Source organism: Mastigoproctus giganteus, chromosome 2 (genome assembly GCF_048544385.1).
Source record: "Mastigoproctus giganteus isolate SK-2022 chromosome 2, ASM4854438v1, whole genome shotgun sequence".
NCBI classification, from domain to species: domain Eukaryota; kingdom Metazoa; phylum Arthropoda; class Arachnida; order Uropygi; family Thelyphonidae; genus Mastigoproctus; species Mastigoproctus giganteus.
Genome location: NC_143576.1, coordinates 258,978,898 through 259,002,310, shown reverse-complemented (window position 1 = coordinate 259,002,310; position 23,413 = coordinate 258,978,898). Strand labels below are relative to the sequence as shown.

At 36.1% G+C, this 23,413-nt stretch overlaps 1 protein-coding gene across 1 annotated transcript in view; it reads right to left on the bottom strand.

Moving 5' to 3' along the window:
• Positions 1-23,413, bottom strand: part of LOC150090420 (kinesin-like protein KIF11-B) — a 336,901-nt gene that overhangs the window by 621 nt on the left and 312,867 nt on the right. The window contains exons 22-23 of the mRNA XM_090390308.1: positions 15,423-15,518; positions 4,372-4,585 (exon numbers count right to left, since the gene is read on the bottom strand). Of these exons, the coding sequence (XP_090246434.1) occupies positions 4,372-4,585; positions 15,423-15,518 (310 nt within the window). The remainder of the gene's footprint in view (positions 1-4,371; positions 4,586-15,422; positions 15,519-23,413) is intronic.

Sequence of the window (23,413 nt, the reverse complement as noted above, 5' to 3'; positions counted from 1 at the left end):
CCATAATCAAAGCATTCAAGTATGGATTCCCAGCACCCAAAAAAATAAAATCAATTTTCTGCCACCTTGTGCAAAGTTATACACTCAGTATTAACCTGCTTCTAGTCAACATGAATACAGAAGTTTGCAAGAAAAAGTCAGGAAAGCCAGGAAAACTGTCAAAGGGAATCATTCTATTGCATGACAACACATTCACATATGGTGAATTTGACAATGATGATATTGGCAAAGTTGAGCTGAGTGCCTTCCTTCTGGTTTGGATTTAATCATCAAAGCTGATGAGAAAGAATCAACGATCTTTGAACGGGACACAATGACGAACACAGAAATTTATAATCCTGTTACAATTGAAGTTAACTCTTTTTCACAACAGATTTCATTTCTGATACAGAATCCCAAAGCATCTTCAGAAAAGTCACCAAATAAAAAATTATTGTATTGAATGTGCTGTGCCTAGAGGAATGTTTCCTTTTATAGACATCAATAAAAACTAATTATTTTCTCTTATTTCACATGAAGTACAATGGTTTTCATTATCATCATCATCCAAATCTGCCATATCCAGTAGTTGTAAGGGTCAATACTGTAGTAAGAATCAGTCCTAAACTATCAATCTATTCTTCCTCTTGCTCAGATTACAAACCTGAGGGGCATAAATTAAAATTGAGGAAAGACAGTTGTAGAATAGATGTAACTGGACAAACTTTTAGAGCAAATGGATGTGTGAAATGGGTATTTTCTTTTTTTTTGCTGATGCTGTATAAGCTTATTTTCTTCTATGCTATCCCATTTTTTGTTAGATATTAGCCCCAGGCAAATAAGTCCTCTTTCTTATAATACTCATTTATCACCATCTTTACCTAAGGCTGCCTCTGGCTCTATTGCCATTCATTTCTGTCTGAATTATATGTTTAGATAATTTCCTTTCTCACATCTATGCTACATATCTATACAATATTAAGTATGCTTTACTGACCTTTGTTTGAATATTTCTTACCAAGATGTTTTATTTTCTCATTTGTAATGTGGGTCTTGCCATTACTTTCTAATTCTAATTTTTTTAATTTTCATTCTAATTTTTTTAAACATTCCTTTTACTGCTTTCCCAATTCTCAGATCCATTCAAGCATTGTTTTTTTTTTTTTTTTTGACTAATTTATATCTAGCTCCAAATTAATTTGTTCAACTGGCTTCCTATATAGAATTCTAACTTAAATTATTCTACTGTTTATTTCCAAACTTCATTTAAGACTCCTAGACACACAAAATTGCACCCAAAACTCAAAATTCTCATGCAAAATTCTCAATAACCTTTATCTAATTTATTCAGAGATTTTTTAAAATCATGCAAGCTAATTCAAAAACAAAATATCATTTGTGTATAATAATAATCTAATAATCCGGTTTCATATCACTCACACTTCAACTTCTTTCAATTCTCACTACAGATTTGCCATTTTTATATAAACTATTTTTAAAATTATATTTGATGTCATATTTTCTAAAAAAATTCTCTAAACCTGATTGTTACAAGTACTGTTACATTCAATAATACAGAAAGATGAATGTAGAAAAAATTCCTTGTAATTTTTTTTTTTTTTTTTATACACAGTAACAGATTACGGAATTTTTTCCACATTCAACTTTTCCTTTTAGTATGAGGGTGGACTAAAAAAGTAATGCCTCTTAGTTCATTAACTCAAGGCTAAATAGTGCAAAACTTTCAACTAGGTTCTCCACAGACAGCTAATAGTATCTAGTTAGTACATGAAAAGTAGCATTGCTATGCTCCAACATTACCCAGTAAAATGATGATTAAAGTGATGACTGTTTTTTTGAGACTATGGGTATTATCAACTCTTTTTCTTCTTCTTTGGAGGGGGGGGTCACTACTATCGATTCAGTCTGGTATATTGTGATACTGAAGTAACGAGAGAGAGAGAGAGAGAGAGAGAGAGAGAGAGAGAGAGAGAGAGAGAGAAATTTTTTCTTAATGTTTAAAGATATCTAAGGCCAAAACACATTTCAGATGAAGTTAAAGAAACCATGAAGAAATAGGTGGCTTTTCAGCCTAAAGAATTTTACTTGAGTGGCATATACTTATTATAATTAGTAATAGAAATTAGTAACACAAATTAGTAATAGATGGGAAACATTGGAAGTTCATCACAGAGTGGATCTCCCATCTAAACACAACAAAGAAAAACAAATTCATGTAGCACTACAGTTAATACTGAAAAACAAGGCATGCTGTAGAGTGAATGTGAATCAACACTTGTCTGTAATGAACAGACAAAAAGATAAACTATTCTAAGGAAAATCTAAACTGACTGACAACAAAATTTTTTGTGATGAATTTATACCTAATTAGCTTTTAATTACTTATCACCATAATAATTCTCTTACATCTGACCATGATGTGCTGTAAAATTCTGAACATAATGTTATTTTAACTAAATATAATACTTCTATTCTTCTATTATAGAATATCTTTATTTCTTAACCAAGCTTCACTGCTCCTGGTACTATCACTGATGAGCAAAATTAGTAATAAAAATTTATGGAGTGAAGCAGTATACACTGTTTCACTCCATAAATTTTGTAAATAATTTTTGAAAGTGAAGCAGAGTATACTGCTAGTGGAAAAATGTAAATTAAAGAGCCCCTCTTTTAAATCTATTAAATCTATCAATCTTCTGGAACTATTCTTTAAAAAAATTGACATAACTCCATGATACTATTTTCCCTATATTTCAGGTCTAATTTCATCTACACATGCTACTTTTTCATACTTAATTTTCATTGACCTTTCTATCTCAATTATTGAGACAGAATCCAAAATTTCCCCCATTTTAACTCTTCTTAAGTGACATCTTTGGTTCCTCCATTTCAGGAAATCAAAGTATTTACTCTATACTTCTAAATCAACTTTCTTTTTTAACTTCATCCTCATCCTTTTTGATTACCTTGGTGATGGTTCCAAAAAAATGGGAGAACTAATGTTACTCCACTGTCATCCTGTTGAAATCTGAGAATATACATTGGCTCTTACACTGCAATATGATTAGGCATCTGTATTAGTTATCACTTCCAGTGGCTTTCACACAAATCAATTTAATAGCTAAACCCTTTACTTGTCCTTTGCAGTTTAACAAAGTGTAGAATATCTCTAGCTTGGAATGAGGTTTATTTCTTGTGTGCATTTTTTCAACTTTTGAAGGCCTGTATACTTCTTAATAAGATATTTGAAGAACTTGCAATACTGCTTACACAACTATTGAGTATCATCTTTTGTACAGGTTATTTTGTACAGATAATTATTAAACTATATTTGAGAATAATTCTTGATCATTCTTGCAATGATAGAAAACTACCTTGTACATTTTTACCTTCATAATTAGCTCATACGTTATATACTGAGCTTACATGTGCTTTTACTACATACATTTAGCCCTTCTAATTTTGAAAAGGGACTCTAATTCACTCAGTTTTAAACTGCTCTCTCTTCTTCTACTGTATGGTCCTGTAGTGGTAGTCTACATGAGTCATCCACCTGCTGCTTGTGCAATTCAAGTTGCAATCCTATTGTCTGATGTGAAACTTGCTATTTCTGACCAGTAAGCTTGTATTTAGCAGATCAACATTAGCAATAAAATTAAATGGGTAACAAATGCTTGCTTTTTTTTTTTTCCTTTCTTTTAACAATACACATTCTTATTTAAGAGTGCTGCATTTTCACTAATTAATACCACAAGGATTAAACTAAATATAAAAATTAATCAGCCTCTTTCTAATGTGTACACACATTCTACACCAACTCATATTCTGTTCCATCAACATAATACTAGTAAGCAACAGCCACTTGTCACTGATGGGACTCTACTGCATAAAGGCAATATAAATGAAGGATAGGGAAGAGCAACAGCTATTATAGTCAAGTATTGTCTCTCCACATACTTAGAATTTGCTTAGTACCAGCAGTCTGTGCTACTAATAATATAAAAGGATGATGGGCTGTCCTGATCAACTCTCCTATATTTTTTTTACGTGCTTCTAGAAATACTGCCCTCCAGAGAATCATGACATCTTTACATAAAAATTAATCTTAAAAGTTATGTAAACTCTTTGTGAATCAAACTGTATAATTTAAATAGACCAGGTACTGTTAAACAAAACATGAAAATACTTTTATCAGAAGGGGAACCCCCCTCTTTGACTATAAAAATCAAATTAAAACATATTATTATAAAGTAGTAAAGGTTGCAAGGACATATTTCAATGAACCATGAAATAATTTGAAAACAGTACACATAATATACATAATTAAAAAATAATAATAATACTGTAATTAAAATGAAATGTAAAATTTACCAGTTGAAACACAAATTGCTAAATTATGTGGAAAATTCTCTACATCAGAGATTGTTTTATTAAGCTCTTTACATATTTTTTCTGATGAATCTGACAGCCAGTCCTTCAAGTTGATTAGTGTATCCTGCTGCATAATTATATGATTTTCTAATTCCTTGGTAGTGAGAAGAGACTCTTCTTCTGTTGTTGATTCTTTCACTAAAGACAGAAGTTGCTATTTAAAAGAATCAAAATAAATGAATGAATAAGTAAATAACATTAATTACTATTCTTAAACTTCTGCATATTTTCATGGATAATAACATAATATATAAATCGAGTCCTTTTAATAGAGTTAGCTTTCTGTCAAATCTTACCAAAAGTGTTCCATAACACCCCCTCCAATTAATAAGTAATTAACATACAAAATAACACAATATGAAAATTGTGCATCATGTTATGAAATGTAATATGCATATAGTTATTATTAGCAAATGATGCAATGAAGCAAGCTTATAACCAACAAATAATAATAATAAAAAAAGGCGAGGTTCTCATATAGCATTTGCATTGTTGAATTGAAACAACTACGCAAAGAAAAGCAGTTAAAGATCATGTAATCTCTAAGGGATTGTAGCTACAAAAATTACCTCTGGTTTTTTTTTTTTTTTTTTTGAGGGGATACAAGGGTGAGTATCTTGAATAATCTGCACTCAACTGAAGAACTAAAGGATCACTGAGCTAAGTAATTACATTCCCCAGAATGTGCTTCCACATCACTAAACGTTTCAGAGCATGATCTTGTTTAGCACAGAATGGCAGGCACTTAATCTCTTATAAAATATATGACCCCAACAGATTTACGTGTCAAATTATGTTGCTCTTGCAAGTGTAACTGGAGATATGAAATTGTAAATGTTCAAAGATTAAAAATGCCTTGAAGTAAAAGAGCCACACCATGAATATTTTACAGGCTAAGAGATTATTTTGGTAAATATGGATGGAGAGGCTACACAGAAGAACAACAAGATTCATTAAGGGTACAAAAGGATATTCTTATTGAGTGAGATGAGTTCTTTGAGTTTAGTGTTTGGAAACCAGGCACTTGGAGAGAGACCTGATTAAGATATTTAAAACCTTAAAAGGGCTGAGTGAACTAGATGCTGAGGGCATTTTTACACTTGGTCATGTAATATATCCAAAGGAATAATTGCAGAACAGATGTCCAAATTTATTCCTTCAGTCCAGAGTGACTGATTATCAGAATAAATGCCATTTTAACTGACATCCATGAGCAAATGTTGAATTTTACAGTGAATCCAACAATTTTTTACTTGGCTTCCATTTAATTGCATGCAATAAGAAGTAAGCTTAAAGTAGCATCAACAAGGTGGAGGGAACCCAGTATCATTTCCCCCATTTACTTATTTCTTTGAAGTAAATGTCCAATTCCACCTTAAATTTAAATATTACCTTCAACCTTGACATTTGCTCATGGATGTTCACTAGTTCCGGAGAAGAAAAATGCATGGGATACACAAATTATCAGGCAACACAGAAGCCTATGGTAGATATAAGCTAGACTGTAATCAAGTCACAAAGGAGGTTAAGGCAAGCGAAGGCAGATTATGAGAAATCTTTGGCAAAGGATGCTAAGAAAAACAGCAAGGACTTCTTTACTTATATAAAGTCTAGAAGGAAGTGGATGAACCAGCTTGGTTCACTTGATATCGATGATTCGACTGTTGAGGATCCTGCTCAGATAGCTGACAAAATGAAGGAGCATTTTAAATCTACATTCACACATGAGAAATTCTATAGGGAATTGGATAACAGAAGCTTATTAAACTATGATTTTGTAATAATTGAGAGAAAAGTGGAGGAGTTATTGTTCAAGTTGAACATAAGAAAGGTACCTGGGGTGGATGGAATCTATCCAGTTATATTGAACAAGAAGGCAAAGGAAGTAATCAAACCCTTAGCCACAATTATGAGAGCATCCTTGGACTCAGGGGAGGTCCCCACGCACTGGAGATGTACAAATGTATCCCCAATTCACAAAGGGAGATGAAAGGGTGACAAGTAATTTTTTTTGTTATTTGGTTTTTAGGAGCATTAGCAAGAAAGGCCACATTGCTCCTGGAGCATGCGGTGGGCATTCCCTGACCTTTCCGCATCCTCTGTATTTGGTGGTGACGGGCTCGAACCACGGTCTAATCAAGAAGCACGTGCTACGCATTGCTGCTCCTTCCCACCTGGCTACGGAGGCGCACAAGTAATTACAGACCTGTTAGGTTAATTCCTGTTCTGGAGAGAATAATGAAGTCACTGGTTAAAGAAGCATTGCAGGATCATCTAGACAAGACTGTAGTAATAATTTAGACACAGTATCAGTTTGTTAAGGGAAAGTCTTGTCTGACAAATTTGATTGGATACTTTATGTAGTTACAAAGGAACTGGATACAAAATATAATTTTATATCATATACTTGGATTTCAGGAATGTTTTGACACTGTTGCACATGGAGGACTATTACAAATTGGAGCAGTATAGTAATAAAGGCAAGCTGCTACAATAATGGATAAAAGGGTGGTTGAGTGGGTGAAGACAGAGTGGTAATCAATGGATGCTTCTCTTTGTGGACTAATGTTATTAGTCCACAAAGAGAAGTCCACACTTAATGTCCACAAAGAGAAGTCCACACTTAATGTCCAAGTATGCAGATGATACTAAAGTTGGCAGGGTTGTTAATGACAGTAATGGCAGTGTGCTACTGCAACAAGATCTAGAAAAGTTGAGCAGATGAGCTGGCTGAGAAGCGGCAATTGAAGCTTAATATACTCTAGGTGTGGCCTGACCTTTGCCTTGTACAATGGGATAATCACCTCCCTGTCCCAGCTAGCAAAATTCCGATATATCATTGACAAGATGACAAGACTCCATGACCTGCCCTGGCAGACTGTCTGCAATGCTCAGCATACTTCATATTTGACTGCACAATTACCCCCAAGTCTTTTTGACTTTCCATTTCCCCGAGTGTAGTACCACACAGTTATGTTTCCCTTGGGTTACTGCTACCCACATGCAGTACTTTCCATCTGTCAATGTTAAACTTCAGTTGCCACTTCTCAGCACATTTGCTCAACTTATCTAGATCCAGTTTGAGTAGCATACTGTCTTTACTGTCGATAATAACCCTGGCAAACTTTGTATCACCTGCAAACTTGGTCATTAATCCTGATATACCTTCATCAATATCATTGAAGAAAACACAAAAAAACAATGGGCCCAGCACCGAACACTGGGGAACTCCTAATAACATTTGTCCATGAACAGCAGTGTCCATTGATTACCAATCTCTGTTGTCTCCCACTCAACCATCCCTTTATCCATTGTAGCAACTTACTCTTACTGCCATACCTGTCCAATTTGTACAGCATCAAAAGCTTTCCTGAAATCTAAGTATATGATATCAAAATTATTTTTGACATTAAGTTCCTTTGTGACCACATCAAAGTAGCCAATCAAATTGGTTAGACAAGACCTCCCTTTAAGAAACCCATGCTGTGTCTTAACTATTACTGCTGTCTTGCCTAGATGATCTTGCAATGCTTCTTTAACAAGTGACTCCATTATTTTTCCCGGAACACGAGTTGAACTAACAGGTCTATAGTTACTTGTGTCACCTTTTGAACCCCCTTTGAGAATTGGTGATACATTTGCACACCTCCAGTTCATGGGGACATACTCCAAGTCCAAGGAAACTCTCATAATTATGGCTAAGGGTTTGCTTACTTCCTTTGCTGCCTTTAATATAATTGGATAGATCCTATCCACCCCAGGTGCCTCCCTTATGTTTAACTTCAACAATTTCTCCTCCACTTTGCTCTCAGTTAATACAAAATCACTTTTTTTTGTTTAATGAAAACCTCAAACACGAGAGGTATTAGAACCTATAGTACTTAGTACGTTTCTTGGGTTTTAGGTTGAGAAGATAAAAGAAGATATTTGTTGACATTAGACTTGAACTGTAGACTAATTTTCAGGAAATACGTACGAAGGAAGGTTGTTCCAGAATATGGTAGTTGAATGAATAAACGAGGAAGATGAAAAGTTGGTTCTATGAGTTTGAAGTTGGACAGTAAATGGGATGTTGGCTGGTGGCAGCACGTGTTCGGACTGTTCTGAAAGAGAGAGTGGAAATTTATAGAAGCCAATTCAGAAGAACAGTGCTCACGGAAGTATCTGTAGAAAAGGCATGCAGCAGAAACAGTACACCTATGAGACAGCGGGAATTCTATATTCCATAGTACGGATGTGGGAACTATTCCATGGTACGGCAATTTGTACAGAGTGAACAGCTGTTTCAAAGAAAAGTAACGCTGAGAGTGAAAGAGAAAACCAAGTTTTTTAGATGCAGAGGAAGCAGTACTTGTAATGTGCTTGCACCAAGAGAGATTAGAAGTCAGGGTAATTCCCAAAAGAGATATATCATTTTGCCTAGAAATTGGAGTGTCACCAAATATAAGCATAGGAGCAGAAGAATCTTTTATGCAAGATATAAGACAGGACAGAGTTTTAGAAGGGTTGAAATCAACTAAGTTGTCTTTGCCCCACTGGAGAATTACAATCAGTCCTCGTATAGCACGATATTTGTGTTCCTGGAAACCCTCGTGCAATGCAAAATCGTGCAATATAAAAAAGGGAAAAATAGGGTTAGGAGCCGACCACCCAAGATTGAACACACATTTGTAATCAAAACATTACCAAACACAATAAATAATCGTAATAAAATACTTACATATTTTATTACGATTATTATAGAAGCCAATAATAAAATATGTAATATTACGAAGTCATAATAAAATGCTTACGTATTTTATTACGACTATTACGTAATAAAATATTGCTAATACTTTTGCTTCTATCATAAGAAAACTTGTTCGTTGTTCGATTTTCTATCCAAACAGACAAACGTTCCACCTCTTCTAATTCTTTGAGTCTTGATCTAATGGATTTTATTACACTTTGAGTTGCTCCTGAAATGAAAGTTGTTTTTATTTTCTCTGCATTGCCTCATTAAGGCCTGTAGCACATGCAATATCACATAGCCTTTCATTTCGCTCAAAGTGTTTCACGATTTCATATTTTTTCCCTATCGACAGAGGCAGACTGGCCATAAGCTTTACCGGAAAACCCTGGTGGGGCGGAGGCCAGTGTGATTTTGGCCATAAATGCTACTATGAGGCTGCTACAAATTTTCTCGGGTAAGAATTTTTGACCCAGTCCGCCCCCCCCCCCTCTCTCTATATATATACACATATATATATATATACAGTGAAACTTCTAGGACACCTCTCGTTAACGGACATCTCTCTACAACGGACATTTTCAAATTCACCAACTCACCTCCATTGGTTTTAACGTGTTTGCAGCTTCTGTCTAGCGGACGTTCTCTGTAACGGACGCGGACAGGCAATCTGCACTGTTTCGTTTAGATTTGCACATAATTTCATCTCCCCATAACGGACAGCGGGCGAGCTCACGGCCTTTTTCTAGGAACGTTTCTTCCACGTATTGCCTCAATCGTGTGTTTATTTTCCATTTACGATTCTCTGAATTTTATCAAGGTTTACGTCGCGGTTCTAAACCCCTTTTCAAGAATTTTAAGGCACGTGTAAAACTTCTGATGAATTCGGTGTGTGCAGGGAGGGGGGGAATATGGTCGGCCTTTCGTCTTTTCAGTTTCAGTTTTGTTCAGTGTCGTGTGAAGTGTACAATGTCTTCTCGTAAACATTTAACTTTAAAAGATAGTCGAACTCATTAATGCGTATGATCGGCAATAAAATAGTGTTTGCAATCTCGCTGTAAAATTCAAAATCGGGAAGACGCAGGTAAGCGACATCCTAAAGAAAAAAAATGAACTGCTCAAACAATTTTGGCAACACGTAAATGATCAGGTTCAAAAATCATTCCCGAAAACTGTTGGACTTCAAATTTGTCGCGCACGTGCTAAAAAAAATTCCCATTAATGGGCCTATTATTAGGGAAAAGGCTTTCGAGGTTGCAAAATCTATGGGAGTAAATGAGTTCTGTGGGATGGATAGACAAGTTCAAAACTCGGCATAAAATTTCTTGGAAATCCGTAAGTGGTGAAGGTGGATCTATTGATACTGAGGTTGTAATAGAGTGGACCGTCAAATTGGAAGAGTTATGTCGTGATTTTGAAGCTAAGGATATTTACAACTGTGACAAAACAGGGTTGTTTTTTTAAAGCTCTTACTGAAAACACAATGAGTCTAAAAAACGAAAATGCCAGGGCGGAAAAATTTCTAAGGAACGCTTGACTGTACTATTGTGTACAAATATGCTGGGAGACTTTGAACAACCTCTTGTTATAGGAAACCTACAAAATCCTCTTTGTTTCAAGGGCATAAAGTTGAATCTTTTGGATGTTGACTGGAAGTCTAATAAAAAAGCGTGGATGACACGAGATATAATGAGCGAATGGATAAATCACTTTAATCAAAACATGATTCGTCAAAACAGAAAAATTATTCTTTTCATGGTTAATGCTGCATCTCACCCGCACATTGAATTTTCCAACATTCAAATCATTTTTCTGCCACCAAACACATCTGCAGAGTGTCAGCCCTTGGATTAAGGGATAACAAAAAATTTTAAACTTACTACAGAAAACGTGTTTTAAGACATCTCATTGCAAACATGAACGATGTAACATGTGCGAGTGACCTTGCAAAGAAAATCAGCATCCTAGATGCGATTCAATGGATTTCCTCTTCAGTAAACCCAATTAGAAAACAAACTGTCGTGAACTGTTTTGTAAAGTCTGGCTTCTCAAACGCAAAACTGAAGTTGTGAACAGCAATGTGGAGCACCAAGAAGAACAAGTACTTCAACATCTATTGATAATGTACAATACTTCAGCTACAAGTGACCCTGGCTACAAAGATATAGACTCAAACCTCAGTACAGAAGATGGTGCTATAAATATCAACGACATTATCATCGATATTTTTCAAGAAGTTCCTCATGAGGATGAAGAAATAGAAGGAGGTCATTCTGTCGAAGAACATATTAACGACGAACCACAGTTGAAAATAGAAGCACTCATACAAATCAATCGTTTAAAAATGTTTTTCGCCGCTGAAGAAGATACTGAAGGACTTTCGTTGGTTTCTTCACTCCAAACAAATGTTGAAAACAAAATTATCAGCCGGAAGAAGGTGCAGAAGAAAATAAGTGATTACTGTATGTATTTTTCTTAAGATAAAATCAAAATATACATAGCACAATTGTATGTATATTATTTACAAAAATATTGTGCAAAATCTGTATATAATTTAATTTAATTTTACATTAAACGATTTTTCTTTTTCTTTTTTTTTCCTCCCTCAGACTTCTTGTTAGCGGACACTTCTCTCTAACGGACACATTTTCGTTCCCTGTGGCTGTCCGTTAAAGGGAAGTTTCACTGTATATATATATATATATATATATTGCTTTTCATTTTCTCTCTGAATCTGTAGTGTCTTCACCAGGATGCTTCCTTTTCACGCCTTAAGTATTTTACTCATTTTAAGGGAATAAAGCACAATTACAAAATTAGGAGGTACGCTTTAAACACAAACAAAGCTGTGCATGTGTAGCAACTGAATAAACAACACCGTAAAGGCAGAGACACACTACCAACTCACTAGCTCACATATTACTAAAGCACATTTCTTGGGGTCACTACCATAAAACAATAAAAACAATTTCCAGTTGCGTTCCTGCTAGTGGAGTCTGTTATAAACAGGTAGTAAACTTGATCTAATTGCATTTGTGATAGTACCGATAGATGGAATTGTGTGGATGTTTACGTTATCATGGTGAAATGTGTTTCCCCCTCCACTGATATAAAAAACGAATGAAATGTATGATCGAATTAGTGTAGTGTAAACACGTGTTATACGAGGACTTACTGTACCTGGAGATCGGCATTTAAGGAATTGGTAGCAGATTTTTCGAGAAGTTGAAGCTGATTGAACAGGGCAAGGTTTCTCAAAGTGGAAAGTGGAATGCAATGTGCTATCATTGGCAAAACTATGGATAGAATTTCCAGTCAATGGAAGAAGGTCATTAATATAAAAGAGTAAAAGAGTGAAGGAAAGAACTAAACATTGAGGGACACCAGCATTTGTGGAAAAGTTAGAGGACAGAGTGCCATCTACCATACCCTCAGTGAGCGATCAGAGAGAAAACTGGATAACCAATTACAAAAAACAGTTGGCAAATCATAAGATGGAAGCATGTTTAGGAGACCTTTATGCCAAACATGATCGAAAGCCTTTGAGATGTCAAGGGAAACTGCTTGTGTTTCACCGAACTCTTCCATTGAATTTGTACATAAATGGGTAACATAAGCCAGGATATCACAAGTGGATCAATACTGACGGAATCCATACTGGAGATCGTTGATCAGACTGAAGGTATCTAGGTAGTTTAAGAGTTGGCGGTTAATTGATTTCTCCTTTACTTTAGGAAGAGTAGAAGTAATTGCAATGAGATGATAACTGGATAGGAGAGATTTGTCACCCTTTTTAGGAACTGTCTGGATATGAACAAATTTCCAAGCAGAAGGAAAAACAAATTTGGAATAAGAAAGTGAAAAAAGGCGGCAAAGAACAAGAGTAAGTTCGGGAGCACAGGTTTTGAGAACAAGTGGAGAAATACCATCAGGACCTGGAGCTTTCTTAGCATCAAGATTCATCAAAATCCTTTTGACACAGGAGGCATTGAATGGAGCTTGTTGGGAATGGTGGTCGGTGTTTTACCAAGATCATTAATACAAGAGTTGGAAGAAAAATGGGATGCTAGCAGGTCACCTTTATCCTTGGCTGAAGTGGCAACAGACCCAACTGGTTTTGACAGAGGTGGGAGCAGAGATAGGCAAAAGTTGCGGCCAATAGCTTTGGCAAGAGACCAGAATGCTCGGCTACCATTAGGGCAAGAAGACAAGTTTTCTACTCTTAGCCTGTTCACAATCTAGTCTGGACTGATTAATAACTGCGTTACAATTGTTGCGAGCTTTGGTGTAGGCAGAAAATGAAACTGAATATTTGGAAACAAGCCAATTACGATATGCACCGTTCTTCTCTTGAACAGCCTTTATCTCTTTATCTAAACCTTGGAAAACCAAGGTTTAGATAAAGGACAAGATTTTAAAGTGGAGCGTGGAATAAAGGATTCTATTCCAACAAGAATAATTTCACTGACAAGATCTCAGTAAACGATAACATCAGAAGTTTTGAAACAGTCATCTGACCAAGGAAAAGAAATCTCGCAGGTCATCCCATTTTGCATTCTTGTAATGAAAAACAATATGAGGTTGGGAATAGCCGTGAGAGGCGCCATTGGAGAAGAGACAATCACCAAATTGTGATCTGATGTGCCAAAAGGACCACTCACTTCGACAGTGTACTTAGAAGGGTTGTTTGTGAGAAAAAGATCAAGCATGTTGGCTGTATGGTTAGGATTGCCCAGTATTCTTGTAGGTAAATAAACAATCTGTGCAAGGTCATTAGTAATAGCAAAAGCCTCAGCATCTCGACAGCTGGGTCGGTGCGACTAGAAAATGGAAGCCAGCTGGAGTTGTGAACATTAAAATTACCAAGGAAAATTCTCAGTTAGGAAAGTTGGACCGGAGAAAGTCAAGTTGCAAAGAGAGGAAGTCAAAGAGCTGCAAGTGATTAGCAGAGTTGGGAGAGATAACAGATGAATTTGACACAATGAGGTATAAAGATTAAGCCAAAGAAGATCAAAAAGAGGAGATTCCAAATTACCAAGTCTCTGACAGGGAATATTGGAATGGACATATGCACAAGTACCACCTTTTGAGGTGAAAGGAATCATACAGCGAATAGTTTGAGCAACTGAGATGAACAGTAGTTGAATCAACTGATAACTGAGATTCTGTCAGAAAAAGTACATGGCGTTTGGCAGACTGTAAGTTGAAATCGACATCATTGAGATTAGAACTGAGACCATGTATATTTGTGATATGAACTAGGAAGAGTTCGGGAGGTTGATATCTTTTCGCAGATAAGCATACTCTATTAGTTTGTCAATTCATGGTGTATTCAATAGTAATAAAAAGTGGGGGGCGGGCACGCTGGTGGCCTTGACAGTTGTTCACATAAACTCAAAAGTAATCAGTCATACTGCATCATGGAAGAGATGGGGAAGGGTTGACCGGAACTTAGCTCTGGAGACTAATTATGAGTTCCACCATTTCAAGCCTCCAATAAGCAAAGTGGTGGTATTGCACTGGCTGATGAGAGTCATCTATCACCTAGTATTACCTGGTAACACAGAGGGGTGGTATTCTTCCATGTGGTGTGGGTGCCACACCTTGACCCCTGCTTACGTTGGTTCGCCCCTCGGTGGTCACCCACAGTGTGCTTGTGCACAGAGGTTATACCTAGGATTACTACAGTCCCACCATTGTGAAGGTTCAAGCAGAGTATTTGGCTGTCACAGACCTTTCGAACTTCGTCGAAATTGGGTTCACTTGACTTGAATGTCACCCGAATATCAGTTCCATCAGCATTTTAGATTCCCAGGTAGCAAAGTACAACTTGTCTGGCATATCTGAGAGAATGTCTGTGACAACCTCAAAGACCATTGTATCCCATGACTGCCAGCCTGTGTTTTCAGGCTGACTTGCATGTTGTGTAGTTTTAAAAATCTTGGAATAACTACTGGAGTAGACCCTATCATCTGTGCCTAAAACCAGGTAAATTAGTATTGACTGAAGAAGCCTCTGAAATTCCAGTCATAGACTAGAAATTAAATGCAGGCTTCTCCAAGCAAGTGAAAAGTGACAACATACTATATCCACAATTTCTGCGAGGCCAATATCAGATGTTGACATCAAAACAAATTTTTAAACTGTATACACTCAAAGAAACTTAAAATACAGCATTAAAATTAACACATTAACAATATTTTGTAAAATTATAAACAATTTAAATTATCAATGGAAGAAAAACTGTGGAATGCGGTTTTACCTTTGAAGAATCTTGCACATGATATGTGTTTTTTCCAATATGAACAGAGTATTTATCAAGTATGGCTTGTGTATCAATACAAATTTTCTTCCATTCCTACAAATTAAAAAAAATATATATCTCATTACAAAAGAATTATTCTGAATTTTGTTTATTATTCTGAATTTTGTTAACCTTAAGGTAAGAGGTAATATGCAGACCTATTCAATAGAATTTAAGCATAAAGGCTAAGCTGTTTTGTAAAAAACGATTATAATATTTATAGTAAATGAAAGATACATACGATACTTCCAATCTTACAAAAGAAATAAAAATAATAAAAAAAAAAAAAAAAAAATCACGAAAAATTCACCTGAGAATTATCCACATCATCAGTCATTTTTAATCCCCTGCAGGATGAAGGCCTCTCCAGCAACGGCCATCCATTTACTACCCACAAACTCATAAATTCCATCTGTCCATCTCCGTTGTTGTCTTCCAGATTTTCTTAAGCTCTCTGAGTACCATTCTGTTATTTTCTTAGACCATCTGTCATGTCTTCGAGCTATGTGTCCTGCACAAAACCATTTTAGTTCTTTAGTTTTGATAAGAATGTCCTTTACTTGAGTTTGCTGCCTAATCCATGTGTTTCTTTTCTTATCTAACAGTCTGATTCCCAATATAATTCGTTCCATTCTTCGCTGTTTAGTTTTCAGCTTCTCTTAAATTCTTTTGGCAAGTGCCCAAGTTTCACTTCCATAAGTCATGGTGGGGAGTATACAATGGTTCATAATTTTACATTTCAGACAAATTGGGATATTGCTCCTCAGTATGTGACATTTCCTGAATGCTATCCATCCAAAATTTATTCTTCTCTTGACTTCCATCTATTTATCATTATTACAGCTAATAACTTGTCCCAGATAAGTATGACTCCACCTTTTCAATTACTGCTCCTTCAATCATTATATCCCTTTCTGTGGCATACTTGTTCATCACTACTTTTGTTTTAGTCATATTCGTTTTTAGTCCAAAATCCTTACTAACTCTGCATAACTGATTAAGATTTTCCTCTAATTCTTTGGGATTGTGGCTTATGACCACAATGTCATCTGCAAATCATAAATGGTTTAGGTACTCTCCATTCACATTGACTCCTTTCTGCGACCAGTCTAATCTTCTGAAAGCTTCTTCAAGGGCAGCAGTAAACAACTTCGGATATGTCTTTTTGTCGAACTCCTTTCTCAATTTTAAATTTATTACTGTCTTTGTCTAGTCTAATAAAGGATGTAGCAGTCTCATATTTTCTTCAAAATCCCAATATATGGGGTATCTATGCCTTGTCTTTCCAGAAACATTGCCTTATGCTGTATAGAGTCAAATGCCTTTTCATAATCCACAAATGCTAGGCATAATGGTGTTTTATATACATTTGCTTTCTCCATTAGCTGTGGCATTATGTGAAGGTGATCCATAGATGAGAATCCTGTCCTAAATCCAGATTAGAAAAAATACTCTATTCTCGTCAAGTATTTTTTCTAATCTGTTAGTAATGACCCTTGTGAACAACTTGTAGATGTGGGATAGCAAGCTAATTGGTCTATAATTTACAATTTCTGATTTGTCTCCTTTCTTATACAGCAAAACTATGATTGCATTATTCCACTTCTTAGGTGCCACACCTTTTCTAATTGCATTTTGTGAAGAGCCTTGCCAGTTTTTGTGTCATGTCCCTTCCTACCAATTTTAACAACTCTACAGTAACTTCATTTTCCCCTGAAGCTTTCTGATTCTTCATTTTCTTCAATGCATGTTCTACCTCATCAGGAAGGATATCAGGTATGTTGTATGCGTTGCTAATTTGCGATCCATCTTCTCCACTGCTGGCATCATTCCCTCGCTCCTTGTATAATTCTCTATAGTAGACTTCTTCTATTTGAATTATGCCTTCTCTGCTATTCATAAGTACACCATCGCTATTCTTCAGTTTCAGTATCATTTGTCTTTCTGTATTACTGTTCATGACTGCTGATTTAAATCCATTGTTTTCCCTTAATGCTTGTTCTACTTTTCTTGTGTTAAATTTTCTTAGATCCTCTCTGGGTCTCTTTCAGTATACTCAATATACTCAATTTTCTACCTGTCAGTGTTTCTTGCTCTTCATTTGTCATCTTCGGGTCATGACAAGCGTTTGACTGTTTTTCTTCTTTGGATTTCTTTTACCTATAGGTTTTTTGGACTATCACTTTCAGAAAGTTGTAATATTCCTCGTCGATATCTTGGTCCTGAACAATCTACAGAAGCTCGAACTTGTTCTTAAGTTCCAGTACATGCTGCTTTTTCTCCTCTTCTGTTATCTCAAAGACCTTTGTATCATTTACTTGAATCAATTTTTTCCTTTCTTTTCTTACATCAAGTGTGCATCTTACAATTCTGATCACGTCCAACATTTACCTTGTTCAGGACAGTAACATCATTCACGATAGATCTTCTGTTAGTGAGAATGAAGTCTATTTCATTAGTTGTTAATCCATTTGGGCTCTTCCATATCCACTTTCTGTTCACCCTTTACTTGGAGATGGGGGGGGGGGAAAAAAAAAAAAGTGTTCATTATTGACATTCCTCTAGATTCTGCAAATTCTACAAGTCTTTCACCTCTTCCATTTCTTTCACCAATTCCAAAATTTCTTATAGTTCCCTTTCTGTGCTGTTTTGTCTCTTTTCAACGTTAGCATTGAAGTCCCCCATAATGATAGTGTAGTGAGTTTTCTGTTCATCTAGAAAACTCAATTTCGGTGTACATTTCTTCAACCTCTTCATCATCATGGTTTGATGTTGGTGCATAAATCATTATAACCTTTATGCTTATACTTCTTAGAAATCCTGAGTAGTAGCCTTGACACCCTTGGTGATGTACTTTTGAATTCCAAAATGTTTTTTATATTTTTATGGACCAGAAACCCAACTCCACCTTCACTCCTTTCACTGTTTCCATTGGTGTACAGCAGATTTCCACTTGATAAACTTATAACCATTTATTTCTTCTTCTTATTTCAGCCAAACTGATGATATTCCAATTATCCACAAGAGAATATTAAGTGCAAAAGTGGAAACAGTCATTTTTCTAATTAGCCAAAAATAATCTTACATTTTTTTACTGTTTTATGATTGTGTTAACGGATATAACCTTACTTTCTAGTTTTGCATCTATAAAGCTGAAAGATCTCGATGAGGGATTCCTAATATAATATTAACAGGAATTAAAGTTTTAATTACATAATTCAATAATTGCTTTTGCCACCACATGCCAAATTTGACTGCGTCACAAGTGCAGCATAGTTGTAAGATTATCCCTTAATAATAAGGGAATTATAAGCATTTTAGTAATGTATAGCAAAGTGTGACAAGGTGAACAAACTAATTTACAGCATGAGATTAAATAGGCCTCTTGATCCATAGTACAGTAATACCCCGAAGTTACGCGATAGGTGGGTCCGACGAAAATCGCGTAAGTCGAATTCGCGTAAGTCGGGGTACAACTTTGCATATAAATACATATAAATTTTGCTTAATTGGGACCAAGGACTAACAAAAACACTAGTTTAGAAGAAAAATATTAATAAAATTGCAGTTCTTTATACATATTAATACAAAATATGTATTAAAAAAACAAATGACTTACGTTAAAAAGTTATTTCGATGTCGATGGCTTCATAAAATCTAACAAATTCGTCTGACGACACAGCGCGTTCTTTTTTTCACGCAGAATTTCTTCGTAGCAAGCTAATAATTTTTTTATTCCTTGCTTTGTAGCTATAACGCGTTCTTCGTTGGAGTCTATGTTTTCTAAAATTTTTAAGCCCTTTACAATTGAGCCCTTTTCAATTTTCAACCTGTCAAGTTTGCAATTGTCATGTGCTTTTCGCCGTTGCTTCATTTAGGCCTGTAGTACGTGCAATATCACATGGTCTTTCATTTCGCTCAAAGCGTTTCACAATTTCATATTTTTTTCTCTATCGACAGAGGTGGACTGGCAATAAGCCTTACCGGGGAAACCCCGGTGGGCCAGTGTGATTTTGGCCATAAACCATAGTATGAGGCCACTATAAATTTTCCCGGGTAAGAATTTTTGACCCAGTCCGCCTCTGTTTATCGATAATTGCTTTTCTTTTTCTCTCTGAATCTGCAGTGTCTTCACCAGGACGCTTCCTTTTTATTTTTAGGGAATAAAGCACAATTACAAAACGAGGAGGCACGCTTGATACACATAAACAAAGCTGCGCGCATGTAGCAACTGAATAAACAACACCATAAAGGCAGAGATACACTATTAACACCTCACATTTCTAGGGGTTACTACCATAAAACAATAAAAATCCAGTTGCGTTTCTGCTAGTGGAATCTGTTATAAACTGGTAGTAAACTCGATCTAATTGCATTTGCGATTATACCGATAGCTGGAATTGTGTTGGTTTTTACGTTATTATGGTGAAAGTGTGTTTCCCCTTCACTGATATAAAAAACATAAAAGCAGCAAAGTTGAATTTTGTTCATCTTTCGCTCTCATTCTCCACCGTCGCACCGTATATCGATAACATATGAAAAACGACCTTGAAGATAGTGGGCGGCAGCGTTGCCAAACGAAAAAATCAGGAACCGCGTAACTCCGAGTTTGCGTAAGTCGGGGTAGCGTAAGTCGGGGTATTACTGTATAGGAAGTATAAATATTGTTCGCCACAACAGAAACAGTAAATATTAATGAAATTGCAGGTACAAACAAGGTAGTAACCTTTAACAGAAACTACAGGTACAAAATTAAGGTAAAGTAAATGAAGAGAATAGATTTAGAGACTGGTATCAACATTGGAGGACTGAAGATAAACAACCTTCATTATGCAGATGATACTGTGCTAATTTTTAATTCTAGGATCATCTTAAAGAAACTCCGAGGAGAGTATGTGAAGCAAGTAAGAAAAAAAGGATTGTTTCTGAATGTGTGCAAAACTGAAATTATGGTGATTGGTGATAATCTCTATTCCAGTAAAGTGAAGGTTAATGGGCAAGATATCGAAGAAGTTGATGAATTTGATTACTTAGGGTCAAGAATAAATAAAAATAGCGACTGCTCAAACAATGTAAAAAGATGACAGGCAATTGCTAAAATGTTGGTCGCTGATCTGATAAAATTATGGAGAGATCATGATCTGACCCCTAAAGACGAGGTGATTATCCCTCTGTATAAGGTAATGGTCAGGCCACGCCTTGAGTACTGCGTACAGGTCTGGAGGCCTCATTTTAGGAAGGATGTAGATTTACTTGAGCGTGTACAGAGATGGGCAACAAGACTGGTGAGGGGAATGAAGGGATCCTCTTACCAAGAGAGGCTTAAGTTCTGCAAATTGCAGTGGCTGGAGACTAGGCACCTGTGCGGTGATCTGATTGAGGTATATAAGGCCTTGAATGGGTTGAGCACGCTGAATTCTGATGGGATCCTTCCACTTGTTCAGATTACGAACCTAAGGGGGCATAAATTCAAATTAAGAAAAGACAGATGTAGAATAGATGTGCGGAAATTTGCCTTTAGCCAGCGGGTGGTTAATTGCTGGAACAAACTTCCATCTGTCGTTGTGGAAGTTGATAGGTTGAATAAATTTAAGGAGGAACTGGACAGGCATTTGGAGGGAATGGTGTGATTTTTTTTTTTTTTTTTTGGCTGATGCTGCATAAGCTCATACATTTGCTTTCTTGCATCACATGCCACTACTACTACTACTAGTTGACAAGAAAATTGAGGCATTTGAAATGTGGTGTTATAGGAGAATACTGTGTATTTTTTACTTGAATCAAAGAACAAATTAGTGGGTATTGAATAAAATTGGCAGGCCTAAAATCCTTCTTCATAGCATCAACAAAAGAAAAAAGTTTTTTGGTCATATAGTAAAGAAGGGAAAACTTTCTGTTGAAGAATATAATGGAAGGAAAAACTAAGGGGAAGAGGTGGAGATGAAGATCTGCAACTAGGATGGGATCAGTGAACTTCTGGGCATGACACTTTGCGATGCTGCTCGTATAGCACACGATCGATGCAACTGAAGGAATTTGTTGGTGGCCACAACAGCTCCTCAGGGAGCTATGTGACTGGAAGAAGAAATGAAGAGAATAAATTAAATTAAATAAAGCAAAGTAGCTTTCAAGTCTGAGGGACTCTTCATCAGCTTGAACATAAACATTAGTATGAAACAAACTACAGTAGTAGACTGCGGTAGTTTCTATATTGGGGAATCCACCACGAGGTTCCAAGACTGGATCTCAGAACACGAGTCATCCAATCTGCTGATTCAGAGCACTCCTCAGTCACAGAGCACTATTGGTCTTCTCAAAATGACCCACACAGTGATATATAAATTGTCGACAACTCCATATATCTGGTTGTCATAGTACTTTTAACTGCAACAAAGGCATGCACATACATCCAATCATGGAGGCAGTTATCCTGCAATATGATAAACATTGGCACAAGCCCTGTATTCACAGCTATAAGCATCTAGTTCTATCCAGTGATTGTGTGTACTGTTGCTTGCACTAATGTCGTGCTTTGTTTGCCTTACACGACCATTCTCTGTTTCATGCTAACATTTACGTTCAAGCTGATGAAGAATCCCTCAGACTCTAAAGCTACTTTGCTTTATTTAATTTAATTTATTCATTTAGTTTTCTTAATTTTGTACCTGTAGTTTCTATTAAAGGTTACTACCTTGTTTGTACCTGCAATTTCATTATTATTATTTACTATTTTCGTTCCTCCGGTGGAGAACAATATTCATACTTTCTATACTAATTTACGGCATTATGGTCACTTGCAAATGCACTAGGCAAAAAAAAAAAAATTCTGCTCACCCACATGTCCATTTCTGTTGTCTCCTGGTAGTTCTAATCAATTTGCATCTAGAAATAAAGCTAACTTATTAGAATCTTCCTTTTCCTCTCAATGCCCCTCTTTTGGTTTTCCAAAAAAAAAGAGATTAGAAGAATCTGGGACAATCTGTATGCAAAGACGTCTCCAGGTCCTAATGGACCTTCTACACTTGTTCTTAATACCTGTGCTCCAGCATTAACCCCCATTTTGTGTGGCAGTAGTCCACTGATTTTTTTAGCACTTTCCTTATTCCATTACTATTTTTTTTTTTACTTATGCATACAAATTTTCTCATATCCAGTAAGTTCCTGAAGAGGATGAAAAATCTCCCCCATCCAATTATTGTCCTATTATGCTAACCTCAATGGAGAAATTATCAACTGTTAAAACTCAACACTAACTTGAAACCATTCACCTGATCAATCATTATAACCATAGCTGAGTGGTCAAATTCAACAAAGAGTTACACATACTGTGCATTTCAATCCACAAAATGTGATGACACTCTTGTAGTCCATCTTGTAACCTCCTCTGACCATCCCGTAACCATCCCAGAACTAACAGAAAGAAAAAATTGTGAATTTCATCAGCGCTGATCCACGGTTGATAACTTCACCTATTACTCAACGGTGAACAAATTCCATGGAAAAGTTTGGAGAAAATGAAGCAGCTGTTCAACATTTTCTAATGTTTCAATGTTGGAGTACCAAGGTTCTATTCTTTTTCACACACTTTTATTCTTATATATTAATTATCTGATATAAGCAGTGCAGAATTGGAATATGGGGACTACAATGTGTACAGAAAGGATAGTAGTGTAGGAGGGGTTATGCCATTAGTTAAGGAACTAAATCTATGGAAGTGCATCCAGTTGACATGGGTGGATAGTGCAATGTTGAGTCAGTTTGGTGTGACAATGACAGTAGGAATGTGTGATAGGGCTAATGACTCTGACAAGTACAATGAACAATTTTGCAGAGAAACAGTGCGCCAGTAAATCAGAATGTCTTGTAATGGAGGATTGTAACTTTCCAGATACTGACTGGAACCCGCAGTTGGTCACTCGCACGCTAGCAAGTCTTTTGTGTATTTATTG